Source organism: Rutilus rutilus (assembly GCF_951802725.1).
Source record: "Rutilus rutilus genome assembly, chromosome: 25".
NCBI lineage: Eukaryota > Metazoa > Chordata > Actinopteri > Cypriniformes > Leuciscidae > Rutilus > Rutilus rutilus.
Genome location: NC_140229.1, coordinates 19,772,025 through 19,799,072, shown reverse-complemented (window position 1 = coordinate 19,799,072; position 27,048 = coordinate 19,772,025). Strand labels below are relative to the sequence as shown.

The 27,048-nt window shown below is 38.6% G+C and overlaps 1 protein-coding gene across 2 annotated transcripts; it reads right to left on the bottom strand.

The window, feature by feature from the left end:
- Positions 1-93: 93 nt before the first annotated feature.
- Positions 94-27,048, bottom strand: smarcad1b (SNF2 related chromatin remodeling ATPase with DExD box 1b). Of its 2 annotated transcripts, none has more exons than XM_084400646.1 (23): positions 26,946-27,048; positions 21,753-21,876; positions 17,687-17,849; positions 17,540-17,588; positions 17,272-17,369; positions 15,471-15,569; positions 15,302-15,380; positions 13,583-14,001; positions 13,293-13,489; positions 13,096-13,186; positions 12,880-12,979; positions 12,735-12,794; positions 10,449-10,524; positions 9,949-10,084; positions 9,621-9,752; positions 6,598-6,693; positions 6,277-6,394; positions 6,071-6,186; positions 3,896-4,084; positions 3,462-3,580; positions 741-923; positions 533-648; positions 94-449 (listed from the first exon to the last, which is right to left on the bottom strand). In XM_084400646.1, the coding sequence occupies exons 1-23, from the start codon at positions 26,968-26,970 to the stop codon at positions 388-390; spliced, it is 2,847 nt and encodes a 948-aa protein (XP_084256772.1). In that variant the 5' UTR covers positions 26,971-27,048; the 3' UTR covers positions 94-387. The 2 variants fall into 2 exon arrangements, with proteins under 2 accessions (XP_084256772.1, XP_084256771.1); XM_084400645.1 differs by lacking the exon at positions 26,946-27,048 and adding an exon at positions 23,145-23,548.

Genomic DNA, 27,048 nt, shown 5'->3' with positions numbered 1-27,048 from the left:
ATTGAGGTAATTATCACCTGGAAATTGACTGTGACCTTATCTGAGATGCAAAGTCGAGACCGAAACCACAAAATCAAGACTAACTCCGGAAATAGCAAATAAACAATTTATTTGCAAAACAAAAATTCTTTCAACAACATTTTTTTTTTTTTGTATTCAAACAAATGCAGATTTAAAACTCCACAAACACAAAAAAAATCAAACAAACACAATATTACAGTATTTTTGCCAAGTACAGTAGAAAAGTAAACATCTGCTCATTTGAACCTCACATTTTTTCAGGTGTTGTAGGAAAATGCAAAACTTAAATGTGCTACAGTACTTCTTTTCTTTCAGATTCAGTCAAGTGTCACGATTATACAGTACGTTTGGTGTCTGAGCCAGATTTCAGAGTCCAAGAGAAGCTTTGAGCAGCGAGGTCATATCATCAGGTAACGTGTCCTCTTCATCTGGAAGAACCAAACATATATGTATTAATTTTACAACAAAACACAGGCGAAAATCCCTGCGAGTTTCATTAAAGTATTCTCACCCTCCTCAGTTGCAGTTGCGGTCATGTGCTGCTCTAGTTTGAGTTTTCTTTCTCCAATCCGAAGCATGGCGTCCTCTATGGAGTCCTTACTTATCAGCTTGATCACCTTCACCGTCCTTTAACGGGACACATGCACTCAGATTTAAAAGCATGAGGACAAAACACCAGTGAAACAACAGCAAAGACACACACGTTCAATGTCTCTTACTTGGTTTGTCCCACCCGGTGGCAGCGGCCCTCTGCCTGTTTGTCATTGTAAGGGTTGCAGTCGATATCGTGAAGGATGACCACATTGGCAGAAGTCAGGTTAATGCCCAGCCCTCCGGCTCTGGTGGACAGCAGGAACACAAATATGTCCTGGTCTGTGTTGAACTGGTCAATCAGCCCAATTCTGTAAAAGCCCAGTCAGATTTACAGTTACTGTCCATTTACTTAATAGGCATTTAGAAAAAACTCTGTGATTTACAAGTGAAAAGGTGATTTACAGTACGCTAACAGTAGCAATGGTTCCTATGGATAATGGGCTTAAGTGCTTTGGCCAACAAAACAATGGTGGTGGAACAGGACAGTGATCTATATGAATAAAACAGAATAAGTGTGGTTGGTCACACATTTTGGTAATACTTCCCCTTTACATCCTTATCACAATAATTCAATTAAGGTGGACATCTACCATGCATTATATGCACAATATATTGTTACCATACAGGTTATCAGCTGATATTTGTAATATACATATCTGGTATATTTTAAAGTGCCCCTGTTGTGCTATTTTAAATGTTCTTAATTTAGTTTTGGAGGTCTCCTACAACAGGTTTACATGCATCCCTGGTCCGAAAAACTTTAATTTTGTCATAATATACATTGCAGCATATTTTCTCACAGTGTCTGAAATGGTTCGATAAAGGATTCGTCTCTCTAAACCCCTCCCTTCTGAGAGCCTGCTCTGCTCTGATTGGTCAGATGACCCGGTCTGTTGTGATTGGTCCACTCTGCTCTGATTGGTCAGATGACCCAGTCTGTCATGATTGGTCTGCTCTGCTCTGATTGGTCAGATGACCCAGTCTGTTGTGATTGGTCCACTCTGCTCTGATTGGTCAGATGACCCAGTCTGTCATGATTGGTCTACTCTGCTCTGATTAGTCAGATGGTCCAGTTTATTGTGATTGGTCTGCTCTGCTCTGATTGGTCAGGTGACCCAGTCTGTTGTTATTGGTCTACTCTGCTCTGATTGGTCAGATGACCCAGTCTGTCATGATTGGTCTACTCTGCTCTGATTAGTCAGATGGTCCAGTTTGTTGTGATTGGTCTGCTCTGCTCTGATTGGTCAGGTGACCCAGTCTGTTGTTATTGGTCTACTCTGCTCTGATTGGTCAGATGACCCAGTCTGTCGTGATTGGTCTACTCTGCTCTGATTGGTCAGGCAGACTGGACCGTGTACCAGGACCATCAACAGGGTGATTGGTCTCCCTCTTACAGCGCCTGTCGGAAACAAAACGGCAATTACCATATTTAAATTTCAGCTCTGGAGGCTTAATCAGCACTTGTATACACAGTGCAACAGTAATGATGGCGTAGACCAGAGGTCTTCATTCCTGCTCCTGGAGAGCCACTGTCCTGCAGAGTTTAGTTCCAACCTGCTTCAGCACACCTGCCTTTGAATACTCAAGTGATTCTGAAGAGCTTGATGAGCTGATTCAGGTGTGTTTAATTAGGGTTGGAACTAAACTCTGCAGGACAGTGGCTCTCCAGGAGCAGGAATGAAGACCTCTGGCGTAGACTCAAATCAATACTGTAAAACCTGAGTCCTCATCCTTTGGAAGTGCATGCAAAGTGGATCTGCTTTCGGAGTGCAGAAAACATAATTTCCTCAACATGTCAACAACATGAATAAGAATTAGTTCAACATCTACTAACTTGGTTTTGAAAAACAGTTAACCCTTAAAGAGCACAATCTCTTGATGAACAATATACAATACCATTCAAAAGTTAGTAAGGTTTTGTTTTGTAAGAAATTAATACTTTTATTAAACAAAGATGCTTTAAATTGATCAAAAGTGATAGTAAAAACATTTATAATGTTACAGAATATTTCTATTTCAAATAAATTATGTTCTTTTGAATTTTCAATTAATAAAAAATAAATAAGCAGTACTGTTTTCAACACTGATAATAATAATAAATGTTTCTTGAGCACCAAATCATGGTATTAGAAGGATCATGTGACACTGAAGACTGGGGTAATGATGCTGAAATTTCAGCTTTTATCTCAGGAATAAATTACATTCTACAATATATTCAAATAGAAAATAGTTATTTAAAATGGTAATAATATTTTTGAATATCACTGTTTTTACTATATTTTTTCAAATAAATGCCTTCTTTCAAAGACAATAAAACAAATCTCACAATAAATTAATAAAATATTAGAATAAAAATCTTAATAATTATCAGCAGTACTAGTAGTATACATTTTTTATAATGCCCATTTTTCCATTAAATGGGTTATAATATTCTAACATCAGATAAAGGTCAAATTATCAAACAAAACAGCTACTTGCAAACAAAACCCAAAACAAAAACTCATCCACACCTGCCAAAGCAATAACGGCACAGGTAGAACACAAAACATGATGGCTCAAACATAATTTTCACACAATAAAACCATGAAATTAAGACAGACAGAGTCTTCAAGGACACGGATGGAGAACCTGAGTGTCAGTGAAGGAGACACCATCCTTGATTTACGACAGCTGTGACAAGACACAATAAACATCAGGTCCACCTCATCACACACTGCCAACATCACCGCTGTCACGAGTCTGGACTTGAGTCGATGCCAGAAGGACATTCATGATGATGATTTGGAGGGAGGTAGGGTGGATTCTCACGACTCCTATACTGAGCAACATTGGACAAGTGTGTTTACCTGTCACTCATGGGTGTTGAACCGTCCAGCCGGATGTATCTGTGCTTATGGTGTCTCAGGAACACCTCCAAAATGTCAAGCATCATTGTGAACTGGCTAAACAGCACCACTCGATCACCCTGGGGGAAAGAGAGAGAGAAAGTGACCACACTGATGGAAATGAGAGGACGAAATTCATTGTATGGAAAAGAGCAGCATGAACATTCTGCTAAATGTCTCCTTTTGTGTTCCACAGACGAAAGAAAGTCATACGGGTTTGGAATATGATGATGTCTGCTGTGTGCTTTACTTAAAACAAAGTATATTCTTGCGTCTATAGTTGACAGTATGCAGTACGGTGTAATTTGGTGTAAATAACTGTCATTATACTCCGAAGGGTTATTGAAAATGTAATTTGGTCTGCGGAACATAACAGGAATCTGTTTTCCCCCAACCTTCTCCTTCTGGGAGTTCAGCAGCTGTGCGAGGAGGCTGAGCTTCCCCGAGTCCAGCAGTGTTTCTGTGTCGAGTTGGTATTCCTGCAGTGTAGAATACTGCTGAGAGAGGCAGTGTAACTCAAAGTCTGAGAGCACCTCCATGTCCTCTTTGATGAGAGCGGGATCTGCGTCACGGTGACTCGGCTCCTGGAATGTTTCAGCCAATTAAAGGTGAAGCACACAGACTCTTCAGATAAGATACACACGTAACAATACAATATGTTGAATACAGTTATAGATGGCAACCTAAAAACCGCAATCGCAATAAATATCTGCCCTAATTGTGCTCATTCCCTGCTGCGGTTCTTTATGAAACACTGAGTTAAGACTGGCCAATATTTCTGTTTTATGACCTATACTAATACAAATATTTTTTTGGTTTGTGTATGACCAAAATGCAGAACCAATTTTTTTAAATAGCTCAAAACAAATTAACTAAATCATCATTATACAACAATAAAAAACAAGATTCAAGAATATTTTATTATTATTTTTAATAATGAGAATTAAAGAATTTATAGAATTAATTTATTATAATAATTAGTCCACACAGCTGTTTGTGGCCAATAATACTAATAATATTAATAATACATAGTAAATAAAATAAATTATAATATTTTTATTGTTGTTCAGTAATTGTTTTTGTTGTTGTCATAAAAATCATAAAAAAAATATTATTATTTATTTATTTTTCCGAATAGCTGTTCATTGACAACCATTGCTCTGAAATGTATTAAATGCATACATTCCTCATCAGCCTAATAATAATAATAATTCTTTATCAATAAAAATAATAATCAAAAAATATTTATACAAAATATTATATTTTATATTGTTGTTCAATAATTGCTTACACTTTATTTTAAGGTGACGTAGTTGCATTGTACTACCTCGAGTAAGTACTAAATAATATTAATTAACCACATGTACTACAGAATTGTAGTTACGGTTAGGGTTAGGGTTAGTTACTTGTAATTATGCATAATTTACTGTTATTACTATAGTAAGTAGTACATGTAGTAATGTGTAACTACGTCACCAGTGTTACCAATAATTGTTTTATAATATAACAATAATAATTGTTGTATAAACATTATTCATATTCATAAATAATCCCAATAAATGGATGGTTCTTGGATAGAATAAGATGGAAACGATAGTGACTTTCCATAGTGAGTTCAGTTTACTTAAAATCAGCCAGAAAATGTAAGAATTCCACCGATTCCGTCTGAACCTGAAAAGATCAGGGGCCGTATTCACAAAGCATTTTATCTTACCACTAGGAGTACTCCTAAATCACACTAAAAGATTTTAGCTAGGAGTTTTCTCTTAAAAGTTATTCACAACGCCTTTCAGACCTACTCTTAGTAAAGAAAAATGACAACTCCTAAACTAAGAGTGAGTCTTCGTGATTGTAACGCGGGAATGTTTCCAAACCCCTCCCCTACGATGATGATTGACAGGTGACAGGTCTGAGAATGCGTGCGCTACACAAGTAGTGCGAAGGACGGAAGATGATGAATAACTGAATAAATAGCCTAAATGAATAAAGAGTAAGGCAAAACAAATAGCCTAGTAGCCTAATGAAACATATGGATTGATGCAATATCTTTGCAACATTATTGAATTAATCTGTCACTATATGCCTCTGCCTACGTTTGCAAAGAGAAGAACATTTTAATTTGATTCACAATGAAACGTTACAATTAGTTTACATGCAATGAGTAGCCTAGTTTTGCTTGTTGTTGGTGGCGTTATTGCATTATGCCTACAATGCAAAATTGTTCCCTCGCGATTGGAAGCTCCTGTAGTCGCCGCGTACGCATTTCAAAACATCGCAACGTGAAATGCCACAAGAAGTAGTTTGTGAATAGGTCTTAGTGAGTTAGGAGTCCTCTCGACTTCTTTTAAGCTGTCCCAGGCTTAGGTGCTACTTTTAGGGCTAAAATGCTTCGTGAATTACTCTTAGTCAAAAAAATTAGGAGTCCTAAAGTTACGAGTGACACGCCCATTATTTTTAGGAGTTCGCCAGTTAGGAGCTACTTTTAGCCTTAAAATTCTTTGTGAATACGGCCCCTGAACCTAATATGGGCTTGATCAACATGTAAAACTTCATATGAAAATATCTCTGACCTTGAGCATGAGTTTGCTCATGGCTTTGAGTTTTTCTGTGGTGTAATACTGCCGATGAAGGAGCGGATGGTTGGACATCTTTCTCAGCTGCATCATCACATTGGTCAGCTCACGTTCTGCAGAAAGACATTGTTAATAAACTATGGTTCACATACTGCATGCTGAAGCCAGTACATTTTACAACACCATCTCCCTCAAATACATACTTTCTCTATTACTGGAGCGCTTCAGTTTGTGGAAAAGAGCGTTGTAGAGTTCCTGCTGCCTCTCGGACATGGCACAAAATTCAACCTGCTCCTCTTTGGCAGGCAACTGCTTCAGGACCTGTCGGGCACATCATCATCTGTCAGTGAACCACTCGAGTGCCCTAGAGTCACAGAGGGTCGACATGACAAGCAAAGTGCCTCATCTGCTTGTGAGACTGAATAATGCATTTGTGATGTTGTCCAACAGATTTCCACATTGGCATGCATTCTGAGAGCACATGCATTATGCAAAATTCTTATGGACTATGCATGCTGATGCACCTCGCTCTTCACACGTCTGAGGATGAAAGGTTTCATGATGAGCTTGGCCTGGGTAATCCTGTCCCTCTCAAAACTGCTCTGCTCCTCTGAAGATTTCTGGTGGAGACAGATTAAAGAAATATCTGGAACTACATTTTTACATTTACTGAAGACAATTGGTAATGGTCTTGATGCTAGGGTGTCTCTAGGGCATGGCAAAGTGGTTGCTAGGGCATCGCTAAAGTGTTCTGGATGTTTTCTAGGTCATGGCTAGGTGGCTGCTAAGGTGTTGCTAATGTGTTCTGTGTGCTTTCTAGGACATGGCGAGGTGGTTTCTAGGGTGGTCTGTGTGCTTTCTCTAGAGAATGGCTGGGTGGCTGCTAGGGTGTTGCTAGGGTGTTCTGTGTGCTTTCTAGGACATGGCGAGGTGGTTTCTAGGGTGGTCTGTGTGCTTTCTCTAGAGAATGACTGGGTGGCTGCTAGGGTGTTGCTAATGTGTTCTGTGTGCTTTCTAGGACATGGCGAGGTGGTTTCTAGGGTGGTCTGTGTGCTTTCTCTAGAGAATGACTGGGTGGCTGCTAGGGTGTTGCTAGGGTGTTCTGGGTGCTTTCTCTAGAGAATGGCTGGGTGGCTGCTAGGGTGTTGCTAGGGTGTTCTGTGTGCTTTCTGGGACATTACTAGGTGGTTTCTAAGGTGTTCTGTGTGCTTTCTCTAGAGAATGGATGGGTGGCTGCTAGGGTGTTGCTATGGTGTTCTGGGTGCTTTTCTCATGGCTAGGTGGCTGCAAGGGTGTTGCTAAGGTGTTCTGTGTGCTTTCTCTAGAGAATGGCGAGGTGGTTGCTAGGGTGTTCTGGGTGCTTTCTCTGGAGAATGGCTAGGTGGCTGCTAGGGTGTTGCTAAGGTGTTCTGTGTGCTTTCTCTAGAGAATGGCGAGGTGGTTGCTAGGGTGTTCTGGGTGCTTTCTCTGGAGAATGGCTAGGTGGCTGCTAGGGTGTTGCTAGGGTGTTCTGGGTGCTTTCTCTAGAGAATGGCTGGGTGGCTGTTATGGTGTTGCTAGGGTGTTCTGGGTGCTTTCTCTAGAGAATGGCTTGGTGGCTGCTAGGGTGTTGCTAGGGTGTTCTGGGTGCTTTCTCTAGAGAATGGCGAGGTGGTTGCTAGGGTGTTCTGGGTGCTTTCTCTGGAGAATGGCTAGGTGGCTGCTAGGGTGTTGCTAAGGTGTTCTGTGTGCTTTCTCTAGAGAATGGCGAGGTGGTTGCTAGGGTGTTCTGGGTGCTTTCTCTGGAGAATGGCTAGGTGGCTGCTAGGGTGTTGCTAGGGTGTTCTGGGTGCTTTCTCTAGAGAATGGCTGGGTGGCTGTTAGGGTGTTGCTAGGGTGTTCTGGGTGCTTTCTCTAGAGAATGGCTGGGTGGCTGCTAGGGTGTTGCTAGGGTGTTCTGGGTGCTTTCTGGGACATTACTTGGTGGTTTCTAAGGTGTTCTGTGTGCTTTCTCTAGAGAATGGCTAGGTGGCTGCTCGGGTGTTGCTAAGGTATGCTGGTTGATTTTTAAAGGGGTCATATAATGCCATTTTTGTACAAGCTAATATGATTCTTTAGGGTCTAAATTAAAAGTTTGTAATATACTTTAATTAAAAATTCTCATTAGTATTGTAAGAAAACACTCATTTTACCTGGTCAAAAACAGCTCTGTTTTCAGCGCGCCGTTTCAGTGCATGTGTCTTTAAATGATAATGAGCTTTGCTCACCCCGTCCCTCTGTTCTGTGGGTACACCGTATTAGACATTCTCTGACCGTATCTAACACAATAACCACGTGTTATTCGTTATAAACGTGGGATTATGAATTATATTGAGAACGTCGTACATAGAAAACATGCCGTAATGTACCCTGAGTGTAAACCTTAGACGCATTCATCCTGAAGCCTGCAGCAAGGTTTGCAAATTTCGCAAAGATTAATATAAATACTAATATAAAGGTTAATAAAACATTACACTCACATCTTCTGGAGGTTCAGCAGGAACACGTTGGTACCGATCCGTTTTTTCTCGTTTGTGAAGCTGTCTGGTGTGAAATGATTCGCGCAAACATGAAAGCACAGACGATCGTGGGGAATCCCCGTGAGGGAATCCCCGCGTCAATCCTTTGGGCATATTGCTTCAAAAACAAAACTCAGCCACTGCTTCTTCAACGGCTCGGATTTAGGAACATCCAAATGACTGCTGTGTTCCTTATTACATCTAAGAACAGAACACCACAATCGCTTAGACGCCATTCTACTCCAGCATATCAACAATGGCGGACTACTATGACGACGGCTGTCACAGCTTGCTCAGGGCGGGTCTTGTGTTGAAACACGGCTGTCAATCACAATAGCGGGAGGGGCGTACGATCTTATGACGTCACAATATCGAACGGCTTGATTTCAGAGATGGTCAAACATATAAGGAGATTAAAACAAAACCACTGGATGGATTTTTATCATGATAGGATGGTTGTGTACAGGCACTGCCAACAGACATTTCAGTGCAATCAACTTGTAAAAGTGCATGTACCATTATATGACCCCTTTAAGAAATTGTTAGGTGGTTGATTGACTAAAGTGAGATCACAAACCACAAAGTAAGCCCTTGTGCTAAACTTTTAGAAAGAATAAAAATAAATTAAAAAAATCAGTGCAATATTGGTTATCAGCAGATATTAGAGATTTTAAATTGATCTGTATTGGTCGATGTTGAATTTAAACGGGCAGATATTGCATATTACACTCTGCATGATAATTTCCGCTTTTTACATTTAATTGTTAATCTTTAATAAAATTAATATAATTTTTTTCACATTATAAAGTTAAAATGATACAATAGTTTTTGTATTAAAAACAAAATTGGATTAAACTTTAAATTGGCCATAATTATAAATAAATATCAGCAAGAATTTTAATAAAGGTGCATCCCCTAGAGAGGGAAGATTGCTTTAGCAACCACGCCCGCTCTTACTTTGAGAAATAAGGTGGATAAAAGATGGACATTTAGGCGTGTGCAAGTTTTACCATGGAGAACATCTTGGAGATCTGTGAAGTGCTGCTGGAGAACATGCTGGGCATGATGAAGTTGAGCAGGGACATGAGCTCGAGTAGGTTGTTTTGCAGTGGGGTTCCAGTGAGCAGCAGTCGATTTTTGGCCTGGAGGGACACAAATGGAGGAGAAACCTGAGTGCCTGAGGGGGCAAAGGCAGTTTAACCCCATCTGGGCCGTACACAGTCCTGCTTTTACAAAAACAGACGTGTGGCTGTAATAGAGCTCAAGGCATTTATTCTTAATGACCACTGACACGTTGCTATGGACGACAGCTATACATGCAACTTATAGGGATCTTACGTTGATGGCCATGAGGTGTCGGTAGCGCAGCGAGTTCATGTTCTTCAGCAAGTGGCCTTCGTCGAACACTGCATACTCCAGCTTGAGCTTGCAGAACAGGCTGCGGTCACTGTTATTTCCAATAGCCAGGTTGTAACTGTGCACAAGAGATCATTTAATGAGCAGAGGTATTAAGGGGCAGGACATGAGGCACAGCCATGTTTCATTACCATAAATAATGAATGGGACAGGGTCATTTTACTTGGACCTTTTCACGTTCACTCAAACGCTGAGTATTTCATCATTATTATGTCTTTAACAAGGGTGCTTTTTTCTATGCTAGCTTCACGGTTTGTGGCTCTGTGTGTGTAACAAAGTTCAAAAGATACACATTTCCCCAGAAGCCTCATGCTTGGTACCCTTCTCGGATTTGCATGCAGGTGGTCTATGAAGGATATGACGCCTCAACTCTTTCTTCAAGGGTTCAGGGCAAGCTTGAGAGCTTGAACTTCGATACTCACGTGGAGACAATGATGTTGTAATCCACTATTTGATTCAGAATCTCGTAGCGCATATACTTGCGATCCTCAGCAGATCCTACCGAAATAAATCAGTTAGATTGACAGTTTGACACCAACATTTTCTTTGAAATTTTACATTAAAAGTGTGTAATTTATTCATGCTAAAAATTAAGAAATAATTGATGATGGGCCGTTGAATTATTAGAAAAATAATGCACACCTGAGGCGGTGATGCAGAGTCAATTATTCCCCTTATACTACAGTTACCACACCTCAAAACATTGTTCAGATGATGTATTTCAAGATATTTGTCAAGCTTTTGTCCTGAAAACGCTCTTGTATGTGGGACTAATTTCTTACGCATCTAATCCCAAGCCTCCGTTGCTCATTCCAAAACGTAATTTTAGAGCTAATAATGGAGGCAGCGTCTCTACTAATAGCAAAACTGTAAGTTTATCTGCTCCAAGAACAGCGCCTTTATTATCTTGCTAGTGAGAAATGCCATTTAGCTTTTAAGTTTTTTATCTATTTTACTGATAAAATGCAGAGCAGCGCTGACGACACGTTTCTGTGTGAGTGTGTGTCTGTACTGTAGGCCTATGTTTGTGCGTTTGAGTGGGAGAGCAGGAGAAAGAGTAGCCTACGTGCTTTTCGTACATAATAAAATGTAATTTGGTGGCAAAAAACATGGACATAATGTGTTGTATTTATCCTATTGTCTACTATATTTATTTGCCTGGTCAGTGTCGTTGTGGGTTTTGGTTCTTTTGTTGTTGTTGTAGGCTGTAAAGACCTTTGAAATAACTGAAATCATTTGGCGAAGTGATATGGAACTGTAATGCGGTCAAGACCTGTCTGGAGCTACTTTAGCTGATCAGATTCGAGCCTTCAACAGCCCCGTAGTATAATATATATATATTTATTACACAGCTCTGTGGAATACTTGATTCTGATTGGTCAATCACGCCATCCAGCGGCAGCCATTTTGTGACTATTGTCAGAGAATGTCTAATAAGGCGAGAAGTTTCACTCTCAGTACACTTCCGGCTTCTGAACTGGTTGCAGTTCCACTCTGATTCCATATGAGGGCGCTCACAGGACGAGTGCAGAATGAATGGAGGTCTATGGCGCTATACCAACCAAAATCCACTTTTCTCAGGATATAATTTTTTGCCTAGTAATTTGAATGTTGTATTCGAAAGGAGATGCAAAGAAATTACACATTGCTGGGTGTTAGATTTTTTAGAGTCACTTATTTGCTTAAAAAAAATGTTTTAAAGTGCCAATGACGTCATACACATCGTACGACCAGAGATACTGCTTTACGGCAATCCTTCAGTCACTTTGGTGCTTTCGCACTCTGCACTTTCTTTTCTCTCGAGGCATCGACAACACAGCTGACACAGGTAAATACACGTGCTAGACGAGTTTTTGTTTTGTTTGTTTCTGGTCCCACTTCGGATGCCACGATGCCATCAAGCGGTATCTCTGGTCGTAATCAGTCCTTCACTGACCAATCAGCGTTTATTAGCAGAATGCTAGCGTGTTATGGGCAACAACAACTCAACCTGTAAGAAATCGAAAGGACATAAGTACTCGTTCATTCAACTTTCGACCTATAACCCATGTTGATCTTGCAAAACCTACTATCGAATCTGAGATTAGCCGTCTAGCCCCATAGACTCCCATTCATTTTGCACTCATGGCGTTCGCCCCCAGTGGAACTCTGGTGGAACTACAACCAAAATTCGGTACAATAGGACTTAATAGGGAGTGGGCAGGCTCTCCGTAGACGGGCTCTGCTATTGTTTTGTAAACTGTTGGATAATAAGAGACAAACAGAATCTGAAATCAATATCTCTTATCTCCATAATTATTTATGTGGGGAAATGCTGTGTAATAAGTGGTATGACTGTATACCGTATCTCTTAAATGTCCGTCTAGTTTGAACTTGCCGCACTAGCAACTGCTCTCTCCTCGGAAGCTTTGCCTTTAAAGACCTAATAAAATATTTAAACTCAGATCAATATTTTGTGTCTAATTATTTACTTATGTGGTTAAGTAGCCGTGTAATAAGCTGGATAATGTACATCCAGCCGGTTGTTATCTCAGAATAAACCCCCTTCAGGCTGATACCTCATCAACCTATCGGGGGTTTATTTAATTTTACAACCTATTATTTATTTATTTATATAATTACAAAATGCATTTTGTGCGTTTAGTGAAGAGCTGTTTGGGAAAAGAAATTCATGTGTAAAAAATCTGCAAAAAGATTCTTGGTTTTACCATAATATACAAGCACTTTGAAACTGGGGCACCAAAGTTTCAGTTCCCGAACCCAATTATCTGTAAAAGTAACAACAAATTAAGATGATTCAGATGGTTGAATGTTTTATGCTGATGGTTATTTAGATATTTAAAATCTGTTCACCAAGTGTAGAAGCAGGAACGGTGATCAGATGAGGCCCATGGTTCCCTTCCTGATAGAGGTATGCCAGGAACGAGATGGCCTGGATGGTCTTCCCCAAACCCTAAATTAAGAAAGTGCATCCTAGTGATTAAATGTGCAGTCCTTGCCATGTAATAAACATTGAGATCATATTCATAACATCACTAAACATTTATAAAAGGACTATTATTCCATTACCATCTCATCTGCCAGGATTCCACTAAGATTGTTCTGATGTAGTAAAGCCAGCCAGTTCAGTCCAATCAGCTGGTACGGTTTCAACTGGAATCTAGACAAAAACATACAAAATATTGAACTCAGAGAAATATTAAAAGAATCAATCACTCGACAATGAAAATGCCAATTTTTCCACAACCTATGATGTTAAATCTTACGTGCTAGTGAGGATCTGGGGCTGGCTCATAGAGCCCGGGCCATTGTTCATCATTTGGGTCACGTCTTGGATCAGTTTTACCGATATCTCCTCACACTTGCTCATGAGACCTTTAACAACTTCCCTTTCCTTCAGAACCTCTCGACATCCTGCCAGCAGCTCAATGGAAAGACCATTTCCTCTGTGCATGGCATCATCCTGAGAAAGAGATTTGCAAAAGTGTTGCTCTTTGATCATGACCTAAATGTTCTGGCAGTTATGAACAGAAAGTAAAATGCACAGTTCTCTCACCAGGTCTTTCCACCTTTTAAAGGGTCTCAGCTCTGTGATTTTCTGAGCCTTCTTCAAAGAGCATCCTGCAATGAGTGTGAGCTCATCCGCAGAAGCGGTCTGAAAGAAGCTGAGGATCTCTGATTTGAGTTTGGACAGAGTCTCATCTGATTGGTCAGAGTCAGAGTCCAGTAATACATTCACCATAGAGGCCTCAGAGTCACTGCACTCCTCAGACGAGCTCACGTATACGTTTTTTGTGACTACCGACTGCTTTGCACTCCTCTGAGGTGTTTTGGTCCCGTCAAGAGGTCTGCGTGGTTTCGGTTGGGGTGGGCTGGGAAGTTGGGGAACCTGAGCTTGTTGGCGGGTATTTGCGACCCGTCTGGTGCGTTTGGCAGCAGTGGATACTTGAGAGGCATCATCCTCAGACTCAACCACTAAACGTACAGAAAGAATGTAAGCTTTAGGGCAATTATGACACTTACGTTGAATCTTTGTTCTCATATGCTATCATGTTTCTATCTAAAATTCAATTAGAATTGTAATTGCAAAGCAACTAGCAGTTAAATGTATGCTATTAAAAACATCAGTCCAGCTGAGACTTAAAATTTTACATGAGAATCTTTTTCTGGATGGAAAAAAACATAGCCATAAGTTGACATTTTAGGTAAAATCTTCCATTTTTAATTAAATTATTTGTTTCTGTGATGCTACTGCCATAATAAATGTCAGTACACAGTTCAAGACCATTTAAGACCAGTTATAGCCGTCGTTTAGGAAGAGGAATAAGAGCCATTGAATTTCAGGAAAAATCAACATTGAATTTAATAGTTCATAAATAACTCAAAAATAAACATATTTAATCAATAAGTGTATTTTAATAAATATGTATATATTGCAATTCCATTTGGTGTCACTAGAGGCACAAACTAAAAAAATATACACTTTACCTGTGTAAAATTTGCAAAAAAGATGCTCGGTTTTTCCATCATACCAGAAATTTGGGCCACCAAAATTACAGTTCTCAAACCCAATCAACTGTTTCTGTAACTGTTTATAGTAACTTTGTCCCCGCCAGTGTTTTCGGAAAAAGTTGCCAGCCATCTCCAGCCATTTTTAATAATTTTCTCAAAGGTTTCATGGCCCCCAGAATATTCTGTTGTATGAATAACTGAACATGCAATATATCAAAAATATATATTTTATATATATATATATATATATATATATTATTCTAGCTTCATGAATTATTTTGTATCAACTCTCTTTTCAAGTCTTTTCATAAAAAAAGAAACATTTTGGAGCAAGAAGCTGAGAAAATCGTGTTTTTGTCAAAGACTACATCCAGATGGGATTCAGAACAATGATCTAAACACAGACGGAGTAGATCGAGTACATCAACACCCCCAAAGCTTCACAGTCCTATAGCTCGTCCTGGGTCGACATTTCATTCAGTAATGTTAGGCAGTTTTGATTTATGCTGTTGTTTTATGCAAACATACTATTCCACCATGTCATCATTGTTGTGATCTACGATGTCAGTTGTAACGCCGTTCTCTGCTATTTATAACTATGAAGACTCCTCTACAGTGGCCTCATGGGATAGTAAAGTGTCCTTTGACTATTGTTTCATGAGAACTGTGTTACTTCTGTCAAACTGCTTTTGAAATACTATAATATTATAATGTCAATTGCCATTTTAAAGCTATGCACAATAAATATCCTATCAAACCTCACCAAGATCAGAGAACATTCGTAGTGTTTCCAAGGCATCCTCAATAAGCCAGCTGTGTTCCTGAAGCACATCCCTGAGTTCCTGTGGGCACACTTCAACTTTAGCCCTCAAGCTCAAACAAATATCTGGTGTACATACCAAAATGGCCAGCTTCTGTAAGTGATGACTCACATTCTTGTTCAGATGAGGGAACTTCCTCTGGAGTTTTCTCAGCATACGTTCCTGATCTTTAGATCCTGGCTCAGGCCCCTCTTCCTCTGAATCATCCATCTAATGAGACATGAGACACTGTTGTGGCCCACTTCCCTGAATACTGCAGGGATGATGCTTTTTTGTAGGCCAAACCCCAGGAAAGAGTCATAAAGTCAATGAACGGATTTTTGGTTCAATTTGAAATAAGGAACTTAAGATATTTTGATGTTTTAGATGTTTTGATAGATGTTTTATTTTACATAGATCGGTAATACCCCCTTGTGATATTTTAAAAGCTTTTACTTGTGTACTTCTCTGCATTTACTTGTCTTTTATCTTTTTACTTGCTAACAAGTGTCTAAATGGGACTACAGATGTTTTCGAGACATCATCACGTCGAACAGATAAACTCATCTGCTCACTAGTCCATTTTCACAGCCTCGTTGAGTTTATAATGGAACTCTTGCAAACTATTTTAACTCAAACTTGTTTCTGTTCGGTCATTTTTTACCTTAAAAAATCTTTACATAAATTTTTTACTTTATTGGGAAGGTACGAAACTTGGTAAAGGTTTTGGCACTTGCTGTGTGAACACACAAAAATGTCATGGGCATGATTCAAAAAGGCTAAATGGTCCTGAAATAAATAGTCACACTTGTATTGTTCGCGGTCAAAAATGACGAATTTCATCTAGTGGAAACGTTTGGTACTGCGCACAAACAGCTTATTACTGAAAGCATATTTTTTCAGATATCAACCTCAAATTTGGAACACAGAGCTTGTTTAGATTTATGGCTTTTATTTTCTCTCAGTTTTAGAGTAAAACATGTTTTGGAAAATATATATATTTCATATACAAATTGAAAATTTTATTTGTGTGCATTTTTCATAACAATAAATGTAAAATTGTATCACTTTTTTCAAGTTCACTTTTTAAAACTTTTTCACTTCAGCAATAATCTGCCAAATGTCGTCTTTAAAAACTTAAGTTTGTGCTTCAAAGCATTAAAGATTTATGACAGTTTAAGTTGGAGATTTCAGGTCTATGCTCAAAAAGTTAATAAATGGATTATAACTACTGCACAAATATAATTTATTACCATAAAATCCCCTAAAAATACAAAATATTAAATAAAAACATTTATTGGACTACAATATAGTACAATCATTTCATTGAATTTTTTTTTTTGACAATTTTTGTCATTTTTGACCAACACGCGAACAGTACAGGTTAAACAAACGTTGTTAGAAACTTGGTGATGGTGACGTTTAAGTCATGAGACAATAGTGTTGTTCGATTATAATCTATTTTTAGCTTCTTACTTCTGATGATTGTATTTACGGTTCAAAAGTTAATTGGTGAAGATTACCATGATGAACAAAACATGTGAGAATCGTAAACTTTTGATATCAGAGCTTATTTTCTGCAATTCAAAGGCCGATGGAAAAATCCTATTGGGATTTTGTCGAGGGAACCAGGGTGATGCGAACTTCTCGGTTGGCCTACAAAAATACGTCATCCCTGCAGCGCTCTATAAGCCTAGTGCGGACGCACACACCCTCGCCAATGACAAATAGACTAATACATCATCTTGAAAAGGGATTAACCGTAACCTGGCAGTCACAGGTAGAAAGACATACTGTTGGTGTCCTTGATCGGGACACTCTCTTCAATTTAGCCTCGGTGGATTTGCAGCGGCACAAAACTCCTTGCTGTCAGTATTGAGAGGATTAGAGAGGGAACGACCCACGTTTATCCAATGACTGTGTGTGAGCTCACCTCAGAAGCCCGCCTCTTTCTGCTGCGACGGGAGCTGTCGCTCTCCTGGGAAGTGCCACACATCTGTTGTTGTCTCCTCTCCTGGACCGAATCAGACGCTGGAAAGGAGAGCATGTCAACAAAGCTCAGCAACACATGAATCGATGCAGCAAATGCATCTTCACCTCAGACTCAGCTGGATTCAGCAATACTGAAACCATCCAAGCGATCAATGAGTTTTTATCATGGGAGCAGTTTAGATTGATGGAGTGACTCTGCTCATCTGTACCTGCTATCCCAGACGTCTTCAGGGGCGAGGGGTCCCCACTATTGGTCACCTAAAACGTCAATGAGATGATTATTGCCATGCAACCCAAACGATGGCTGGGATGCACCCAAAATTGTCAAACTGGTTCTAGAAAATGCTTGTTTTTACCATTCGTGAGCCCTTCTGTTGTGTTTGTGGAGCTTGTGAGGTAGATCTTGTTGTTCTGTTGTGCTTCGGTCTTCTCTCCATCTTCACCACAGTTACTTCCTCCTCGTCAGACAGTGATAGTTCATCCTCAGACGATGACGCTTTTTTCTTACGCTCTACTTGCCTTGATACCAAAGTATAAAGCATACCGTATAAAGCATAAAGGCTACAACTATTTTATGAAATCATTTTCATTATCGGTTAATCTCAATAATGGTGGTTCAAAGCACATCCAGACTGTTTTGCCATTTCAATTGTACATTCCATTGTGGGGCTGCAAATATTTGATCAAACTGATAATAACTGGTAATGAAAATAGTCAATAACATTATCAATTAGTCAAGTGATATAAAAAAAACCCAGACAAAACAAGACAAAAAAGTTGTTCAAAGCATGCACTGTGTCCTGTTAAGTTATACATATATATACAGTGAAGAAAATAAGTATTTGAACACCCTGCTATTTTGCAAGTTCTCCCACTTAGAAATCATGGAGGGGTCTGAAATTGTCACCGTAGGTGCATGTCCACTGTGAGAGACATAATCTAAAAAAAAAAATCCAGAAATCACAATGTATGATTTTTTAACTATTTATTTGTATGATACAGCTGCAAATAAGTATTTGAACACCTGAGAAAATCAATGTTAATATTTGGTACAGTAGCCTTTGTTTGCAATTACAGAGGTCAAACGTTTCCTGTAGTTTTTCACCAGGTTTGCACACACTGCAGGAGGGATTTTGGCCCACTCCTCCACACAGATCTTCTCTAGATCAGTCAGGTTTCTGGGCTGTCGCTGAGAAACACGGAGTTTGAGCTCCCTCCAAAGATTCTCTATTGGGTTTAGGTCTGGAGACTGGCTAGGCCACGCCAGAACCTTGATATGCTTCTTACAGAGCCACTCCTTGGTTATCCTGGCTGTGTGCTTCGGGTCATTGTCATGTTGGAAGACCCAGCCTCGACCCATCTTCAATGCTCTAACTGAGGGAAGGAGGTTGTTCCCCAAAATCTCGCAATACATGGCCCCGGTCATCCTCTCCTTAATACAGTGCAGTCGCCCTGTCCCATGTGCAGAAAAACACCCCCAAAGCATGATGCTACCACCCCCATGCTTCACGGTAGGGATGGTGTTCTTGGGATGGTACTCATCATTCTTCTTCCTCCAAACACGTTTAGTGGAATTATGACCAAAAAGTTCTATTTTGGTCTCATCTGACCACATGACTTTCTCCCATGACTCCTCTGGATCATCCAAATGGTCATTGGCAAACTTAAGACGGGCCTTGACATGTGCTGGTTTAAGCAGGGGAACCTTCCGTGCCATGCATGATTTCAAACCATGACGTCTTAGTGTATTACCAACAGTAACCTTGGAAACGGTGGTCCCAGCTCTTTTCAGGTCATTGACCAGCTCCTCCCGTGTAGTTCTGGGCTGATTTCTCACCTTTCTTAGGATCATTGAGACCCCACGAGGTGAGATCTTGCATGGAGCCCCAGTCCGAGGGAGATTGACAGTCATGTTTAGCTTCTTCCATTTTCTAATGATTGCTCCAACAGTGGACCTTTTTTCACCAAGCTGCTTGGCAATTTCCCCGTAGCCCTTTCCAGCCTTGTGGAGGTGTACAATTTTGTCTCTAGTGTCTTTGGACAGCTCTTTGGTCTTGGCCATGTTAGTAGTTGGATTCTTACTGATTGTATGGGGTGGACAGGTGTCTTTATGCAGCTAACAACCTCAAACAGGTGAATCTAATTTAGGATAATAAATGGAGTGGAGGTGGACATTTTAAAGGCAGACTAACAGGTCTTTGAGGGTCAGAATTCTAGCTGATAGACAGGTGTTCAAATACTTATTTGCAGCTGTATCATACAAATAAATAGTTAAAAAATCATACATTGTGATTTCTGGATTTTTTTTTTTAGATTATGTCTCTCACAGTGGACATGCACCTACGATGACAATTTCAGACCCCTCCATGATTTCTAAGTGGGAGAACTTGCAAAATAGCAGGGTGTTCAAATACTTATTTTCCTCACTGTATATATATATAGACCCTTTCCAAAAAATTTGAATATCATGGAAAAGTTTATTTATTTCCATAGTTCCATTCAAAACGTTAAACTTCCATAGATTATAGATTCAGGGCCCACAACTTAAACGATTTCAAGTATTTAGTTGTTTATTTGTACATAATTTGGGCTTCCAGCTCATAAAACCCACGAAAACAGGATTTCCAAAAATTACCATGGTCATTGAACCAGGTTTTGGTTATTTTGACAGTGTGGGCAGGTGCAAATCCTGCTGGAAAATGAAGTCAGCATCTCCATAAAGCTTGTCTGCTGAAGGAAGCATGAAGTGCTCTGAAAATGTCCTGGTAGACGGCTGCGTTGAGTGGACAGCACAGTGGACCAACACCAGCCGATGACATGGCTCCCCAAACCAACACAGACTGTGGAAACTTCACACTGGACTTCAAGCATCTTGGATTGTGTGCCTCTCCATTCTTCCTCCAGACTCTGGGACCTTGGTTTCCAAATGAGAAGCAAAATTTGCTCTCATCAGAAAAGAGGACTTTGGTCCACCGTGCTTTATTAAATCCAGAGTCAACGCAGCCGTCTACCAGGACATTTTCAGAGCACTTCATGCTTCCTTCAGCAGACAAGCTTTATGGAGATGCTGACTTCATTTTCCGGCAGGATTTGCACCTGCCCACACTGCCAAAACAACCAAAACCTGGTTCAATGATCATGGTATTACTGTGTAATTACTGTGTGATTTCATGTAAAATTCATGGGTTTTATGAGCTGGAAGCCCAAATTATGTACAAATAAACAACTAAATACTTGAAATCGTTTAAGTTGTGGGCCCTGAATCTATAATCTATGGAAGTTTATCGTTTTGAATGGAATTATGGAAATAAATAAACTTTTCCATGATATTCACATTTTTTGGAAAGGGTCTGTATATATATATATAAATTACAAAATATTGTTATATATCCCATTAAATTAAGAGTAAAAAAACTGCCCGTCGGGCTTGCAAGAAATTCACCATAAAAAATATACTAACAATGTTTCATGTTTTACGGGATATCAGATTGGTTCTTGTATATCTTACAACTTATAACTGTGTATTTCATTAAGTGATATAATGTTAATATATCATACCAATATATCAACTTGAACTACCAAATCGATACACATGGTCACTCACAAAAATGAAAAACACCATCAGGGTAACACGCAGGACACTTAAATAATGCAATAAACATTAACTAAATAACATAAATGTAACACAAAACACCCTAATTTGCATTACTGATTACAAAAATGAGTATTTATTTATTTAAAATATAACCATATGTGATTATGCAAGGAATTGAATGTCCTTATACGGTATTTCACCATACATTTTACAGTAATTCATAGTTTTTCCTTTCAAAAAACGAAAATTTGACAGCATTTTACAGTAAAATTACATGCTGTACTGTACTGTATAATGCACTGATAAACCATCTAGTTTTCATCATACTGTATATGGCAAGGTAAATTACAGTTAACCAATTAAAGTCATCATGAAATCAAAATGACCAATTCTTAATTTTGTATGGAATGTTTCAGTATTTATTATAAAGTTTATCCACGGTCATTTTTTTTTATTCTTATGCCCTTGTAATCTTTAATTGAAATGTAATCTCTCTCTCTCTTGCAGAATTAGCCTATCTCTTCTCTTCTCTGATGAGGTGTTTACTGGCGTGAGGGCGGGGCAACCTGTCACTCACATGAGATCGACCAATAGCTCCCCACAACCATCCGCCCAGCCAATCAATTCCCCAATGACAAAACTCCCGCCCTAAATTGTATTCTTGTTCGAGAAACCTTTTCACTCAGATATACGTCACAAAAGGGAAGAAAAGACTTTACAGCATACAGTGTCTGTAAAAATTACGAACATTTTTTCATTGAGAGGGTGCTTTATATTATGTCATATTTACAATGTCTCAAGCACAAATACTGAAGTTGATGACTGACCTGACTGGCATCATGGAACTGCCTGATATCTCAATATCGGAGTCAGAGTCAGAAAGAGCAGTGGAGAAAGATGATCCTGATGGACGTTTGGTTTCAGGAGTCTCTGGAATGATAGTGTCTGGCTCTGTTGGAATTAAGCATTTCCTTAACTGTGGCAAAATCACAATGCATGCCCTTGAGAGGCTTATTACTGTGCTAGCAAGACAACACTGCTCTAATATTCAGAGCATATACTGTATACTGCATATATGAATATATATATATTTATACATATATACACACAAAACTTTCTGGTTCTCAAATCTGATTGGCTGAGAGCCTTTTCCAGCCCTGTGATACTATAGGTGGTGATTTGCTGGGGGATTTCCCCCCTCTGGTCTCAATATCCCTGCCTGTGCTCAATTATTTATATCCCCGCTGGCTTTTTTATGTTGAAGCACGTTGTGCTATTGCGTTCTGTGATTATTTTGTATGAAATATTGCAGTTTATAATAAGCGTTTTGGCACACCTGGCCGAGTGGCACATACATTGTTCTAAAATCAGGGTTTAATTCTGGCATGATTTTTCTCCTTTCTGGAGCACGTCACAAAAATGAACCAAAACTTAGTGTATGTGCCTCAGTCAGGATAATAATTATATCTATAGAAAGCTTGACATGTAAAATTTAAATGAACCAATTCAAAATCAAATTTAATTATGTAATTCATATGAAACCAATGAGAGGTAACGGACTACACAGGTAATCTGCTCAAAGATGTTTATAATGTACGAGAGCTTCCCAATGAGGAAAGGACAAGTCATAAGAGTGAACATCCCTGTCTTGATATGTATAAAAATATTCATTTTTAACCCTCTGGTTCTGTTTGCATGTCGTATATTTTAGTTCGATAATGTTTTTTATTTTGAATTTTTAGGGGATTTTATGGTACTAAATTATATTTATGCAGTATTCACTTTTTGAGCATTTCAAAAACATCCCTCTTTTTCACAAAAATGGGTTATATATAATCGATTAATCGCATCTAACATAAAAAAGTCTTTGTTTATATATGTGTGTATATATTATTATATTTATATGTTATATAAATCATATATGTTATATATATATAGCCTATATATATATATATATATATATATATATATATATAGCCTATATATATATATATATGTTATTAATATTTATATATGTTATATAAATATAAATCAATATAAATATAATAAACGGCGATGACGAATTTGCATTCACTCAAATGAATGCTCTTTTTTATTTAACCATTGTAGGATGACCAGTAACAATAAATAAAACATTATTAAATCATCATCATTCATTATGGAAGCGAATGAATAGGCTCTTATCTCAAGTTCATACTGTCAAACTTAACACAGCCTACCCGAGGGATCCACATGATGTGAGGATGCTGACTGTCCTTTCTTTCTCCTCATTGTTCACTCTCTCTTATGCGTTAACATCAGCTGAATCCAGGTTCTCGCATAATGCCATGCAAATCAATCGATTCAATCGATACAATCATTCGTCGCTGCCCGAATTCACTATCTATCAACTGTAATGAGCTGATTTTTTGGACAAGAGTAGCATTTCTCTCTAACAAAGCACGGCGAGCTAATGAATGATTGCTTTGTCAATAAACAGCCTCGCATCGGCTTCGGTCATCGGTACTGACCAGATAACCCTGTTTAACTCGAACCATTTCTATGCACGTTCTGAGTCTTTGGGATATTTCACAGGCTGTATTGTGTGTCTAGTGTTTTTAATGAATGAAGACAGCGTAATCATACGCTAGCCGGTTGTAACATCTGTAACTACGGTGGCCGTGAAGGTACGCACGTGTAGTAGTCACAGTCGACCGAGAAAGAGTAGCCTATGAACTTTAATACATTACACTTGTACTGTATCTTAATTATTATTATATATTTATGTATTTAATAATGTATTGACATACATGCTTGTAGTGTAGTAAAATAAAGGGAATAGGTAAACCAAAATTAAAATAGTACTTGTTTCACCCGTCTGGAATAAAATAAAAATTATATAAAATATAAAAATAAATTAAAACATGAGACATAACTGAATTAAACTGACAAGAAACTCGTTTCCTATGGGAGAATGCAGCAGTACACAGAACCATCACATGGCTTTGAATGACAGCATGGGTTGAAACGTTTTTTATTTATTTATTGAACATAATAGCAAATACAGTTTCATCTACAATAACAATAATATAATTATAAACAGTATACAAATAGCAAGTACAGTAAAAAGCAAGTAAGATAGACAAAAAAATAAATAAAGTAAAAATGAAAAAAATAAATACATAAAAAAAAGAAAAGAAAAAAAGAAAGAATTGATCCAGGGGTAACATATAATTGAATATAAATTCAATAGAAATATAAATGCCTCGAGTCCCTTTTTGGTTGAAACATTGTTACAAGTAAATCGATCTCGTTTCCGAGCACATCCTGTCATTTTCCTTTCGTTCAAACTCCGTGATGCCCGACTGTGAGCAGCTGGTGATTTGACTGACAGCAGTCCTGTGATCTCGCTTCATAAAGATGCATGTTGGCAAGAGGCGAGACAACAATAACAACCGGTTTTCAGAGGCTGCTGACGCTGCGAGGTGACGTGCTGTGACTGCGGTAACACTGCAGCGACTCTTTCACGAGTGCTTTCACTGAGATTCAAATTATGGCTTTACATAAGCGGACTGATTCTCACTGGATCTATATAGACACCGTTTTGTTGAGCAGACGCATGGTATTTCATTGAAAAGGAACCCGCTGTTTAATCACTGAGAATGAACCGGTTTGGCTTTGTCGGGAAAGTGTTGAAATATACTTATTTGCTTTCACTCAATTTGTGGCGTCCTACTGTCCGACAGTCTCGCGAGTAAACAAGGTGGTCAGATGCACGTGTGTACGGTCACTACTGTGACTAGTGGCGATTTTTATTCATCCCAGTGAATCGGATCTTTTGAATCGGTTCACTAAAACAATTCATTCAGATACTTTCTGAAGGTAACATCATTACAAGTGAATGGCTGCATCCGAAATCACATAGGCTTACTTCCCTACTACATAGGTTAGTGGGCGAAAAACAGTATGTGACAAAAGAAGAATGTGAGAATTCACAGTTCTCATAAAGGCGTAGGCAAATAGTACCCGGATGACCTACTACTACTGGCGAGATTCTGAAATGTGCATACTATGGACACTATCCCATGAGGCCACAGGAGAGGATTTGTGAATGGCTGCGTTTGAAATAGCGATCTTGAGTAGTTACTTGTTTTGAATAAGTAATTAGGCTACTTCACAACCGCTAAAAAAGTATGTTATATTCTTTTCTCAAACAAGGCCCCTCCTGTGCCCGAGCTTCTGTCCGATGTTCTGGTTCTTTTTCTGGGACTGGGACGCTATATAGTATTCGTGTGAAGTATGATTAATGTAATCTAGACATACTACACTCACCATGTTGTCATTATCATGTGACCTAGTGTCAGTACTCTTTGCTGCACTGTCATTCATAAATCATCTCCCGTGGCCTCATCATGGGATAGTAAAGTGTTCATCGTAGGCTAGGCTACTCTTCAGATTTTTAGCTGGAAGTAGTAGGTCATCCGGTCATCAATTCGGACATACTTCATTTGTCACATACTGTTTTTCGCCTATGTCATTTCGGATGCAGCCAAAGGCAGTGAAGCGACACAACTGATGCTGGTAGGTCACATGATAATGACAACATGGCGAATGTAGTATGTCCAGATTACATTAAAGGGGTGGTATAATGCCATTTTCACAAGATGTAAAATAAGTCTCTGATGTCCCCAGAGTTAGTATGTGAAGTTTTAGCTCAAAATACCCCACAGATATTTTTATATAGCATGTTAAAATCGTCACTTTTTGAGGGTGAGCAAAAACGCACCGTTTTTGTGTCTGTCCCTTTAAATGCAAATGAGCTGCTGCTCCCAGCACAGGGAAGGCAACTTTTAGCCTTTTATGTTCAAACCAGATTCAGATAAAAATGGAGAGACATGTAGGCAACATTTCTGAATGGTTATTTGAAGAATTTATGTAGCTTATGTGACATCTTCTAGTCATTGATTAGCATATTCTGTCACGATAATCTATAAATCGTGTTCCCGGGGGCGGGGTTTATGTACATTTTATGATATCACTAACCCTGTAGGAATGTCGTGTAGTCCCTACCATCCGTTTGTTGTAGTCCTTAAAAAACGATTTCTTTAAAATAAAATATCTCCCTTTGCTTTGAACTTTGAGCGTCGTGACTATGCAAATGTTTTTATGCGCAAACAGCAACTACTTAAAGTAAAAAAAAAACTTTAATACTGCACACATATTTATACTATATATAGAACATCTTTTTTTAGCAGTCACATAGTGATTACTTATTCAAAATAAGTAAAAAGATTTCAGATGCAGTCTTTTGTAAATTATGAGTGAATTATTGAATCCTTTACTTATTTTATTAAAAATGTGCATGCCTACAAATCTAACATGCTCCATAGTGTTTAAGCATCTTCTCCACAAATGACAACTTTAGAGATGTTTAAATTGTTGCTCCATTTTGGAGAGAGAAAAAACCAGATGAATTTCTGACCATCAGTTATTTAAGTGATTTATAATTCATCGGCCCTCTTTCTCTGCTAAAAAATGAAATTCATAATAAAACATGAATGGATCGATAGTAACCTGAAATTGTATTGCTATAAGTCAAAGAATAAGTCTATAAATCATTAGGCTATGATCAATGAACACAAAATCTTTCCAAACATTCAGAGTAAACAGCCAAGATCAGTGAGTTGTGAATGTCTGCACATTTTGAACTTTTTTTTAAAAAAACATTTCAAAAGATACGATGTTCCACATACAATGTTTTAATAATTCCATATCATCATAAAACATTAATACAATTAACAACAAGTATTGTATATGATGATGAACGTTGAGGATAACATTCACATTAAAGAATTCAAGAAAAATATATTCACATGTGAAAGAGGAAGAAGAATATATACGTGGTGTAAAGACGAGGAATTTAATTCTTTGAAACTTAAATGTCCATATTTCTAATTGCTTCGCGTCTTGAAAGTCCTTGTAAGGTTTCAAAACAAACCTTCATGTCAGCCTTGAAATGCATTTGTGAATGTAAAACTTACCACGGGCTGCACATTTGAACCGCATGTTGCCACCTTCCTGCGTGACGTCAGTCCAGTTGTTTTGGGTCGTTCGACCAATCGGAAGCGCGCTCGCACTTCTACA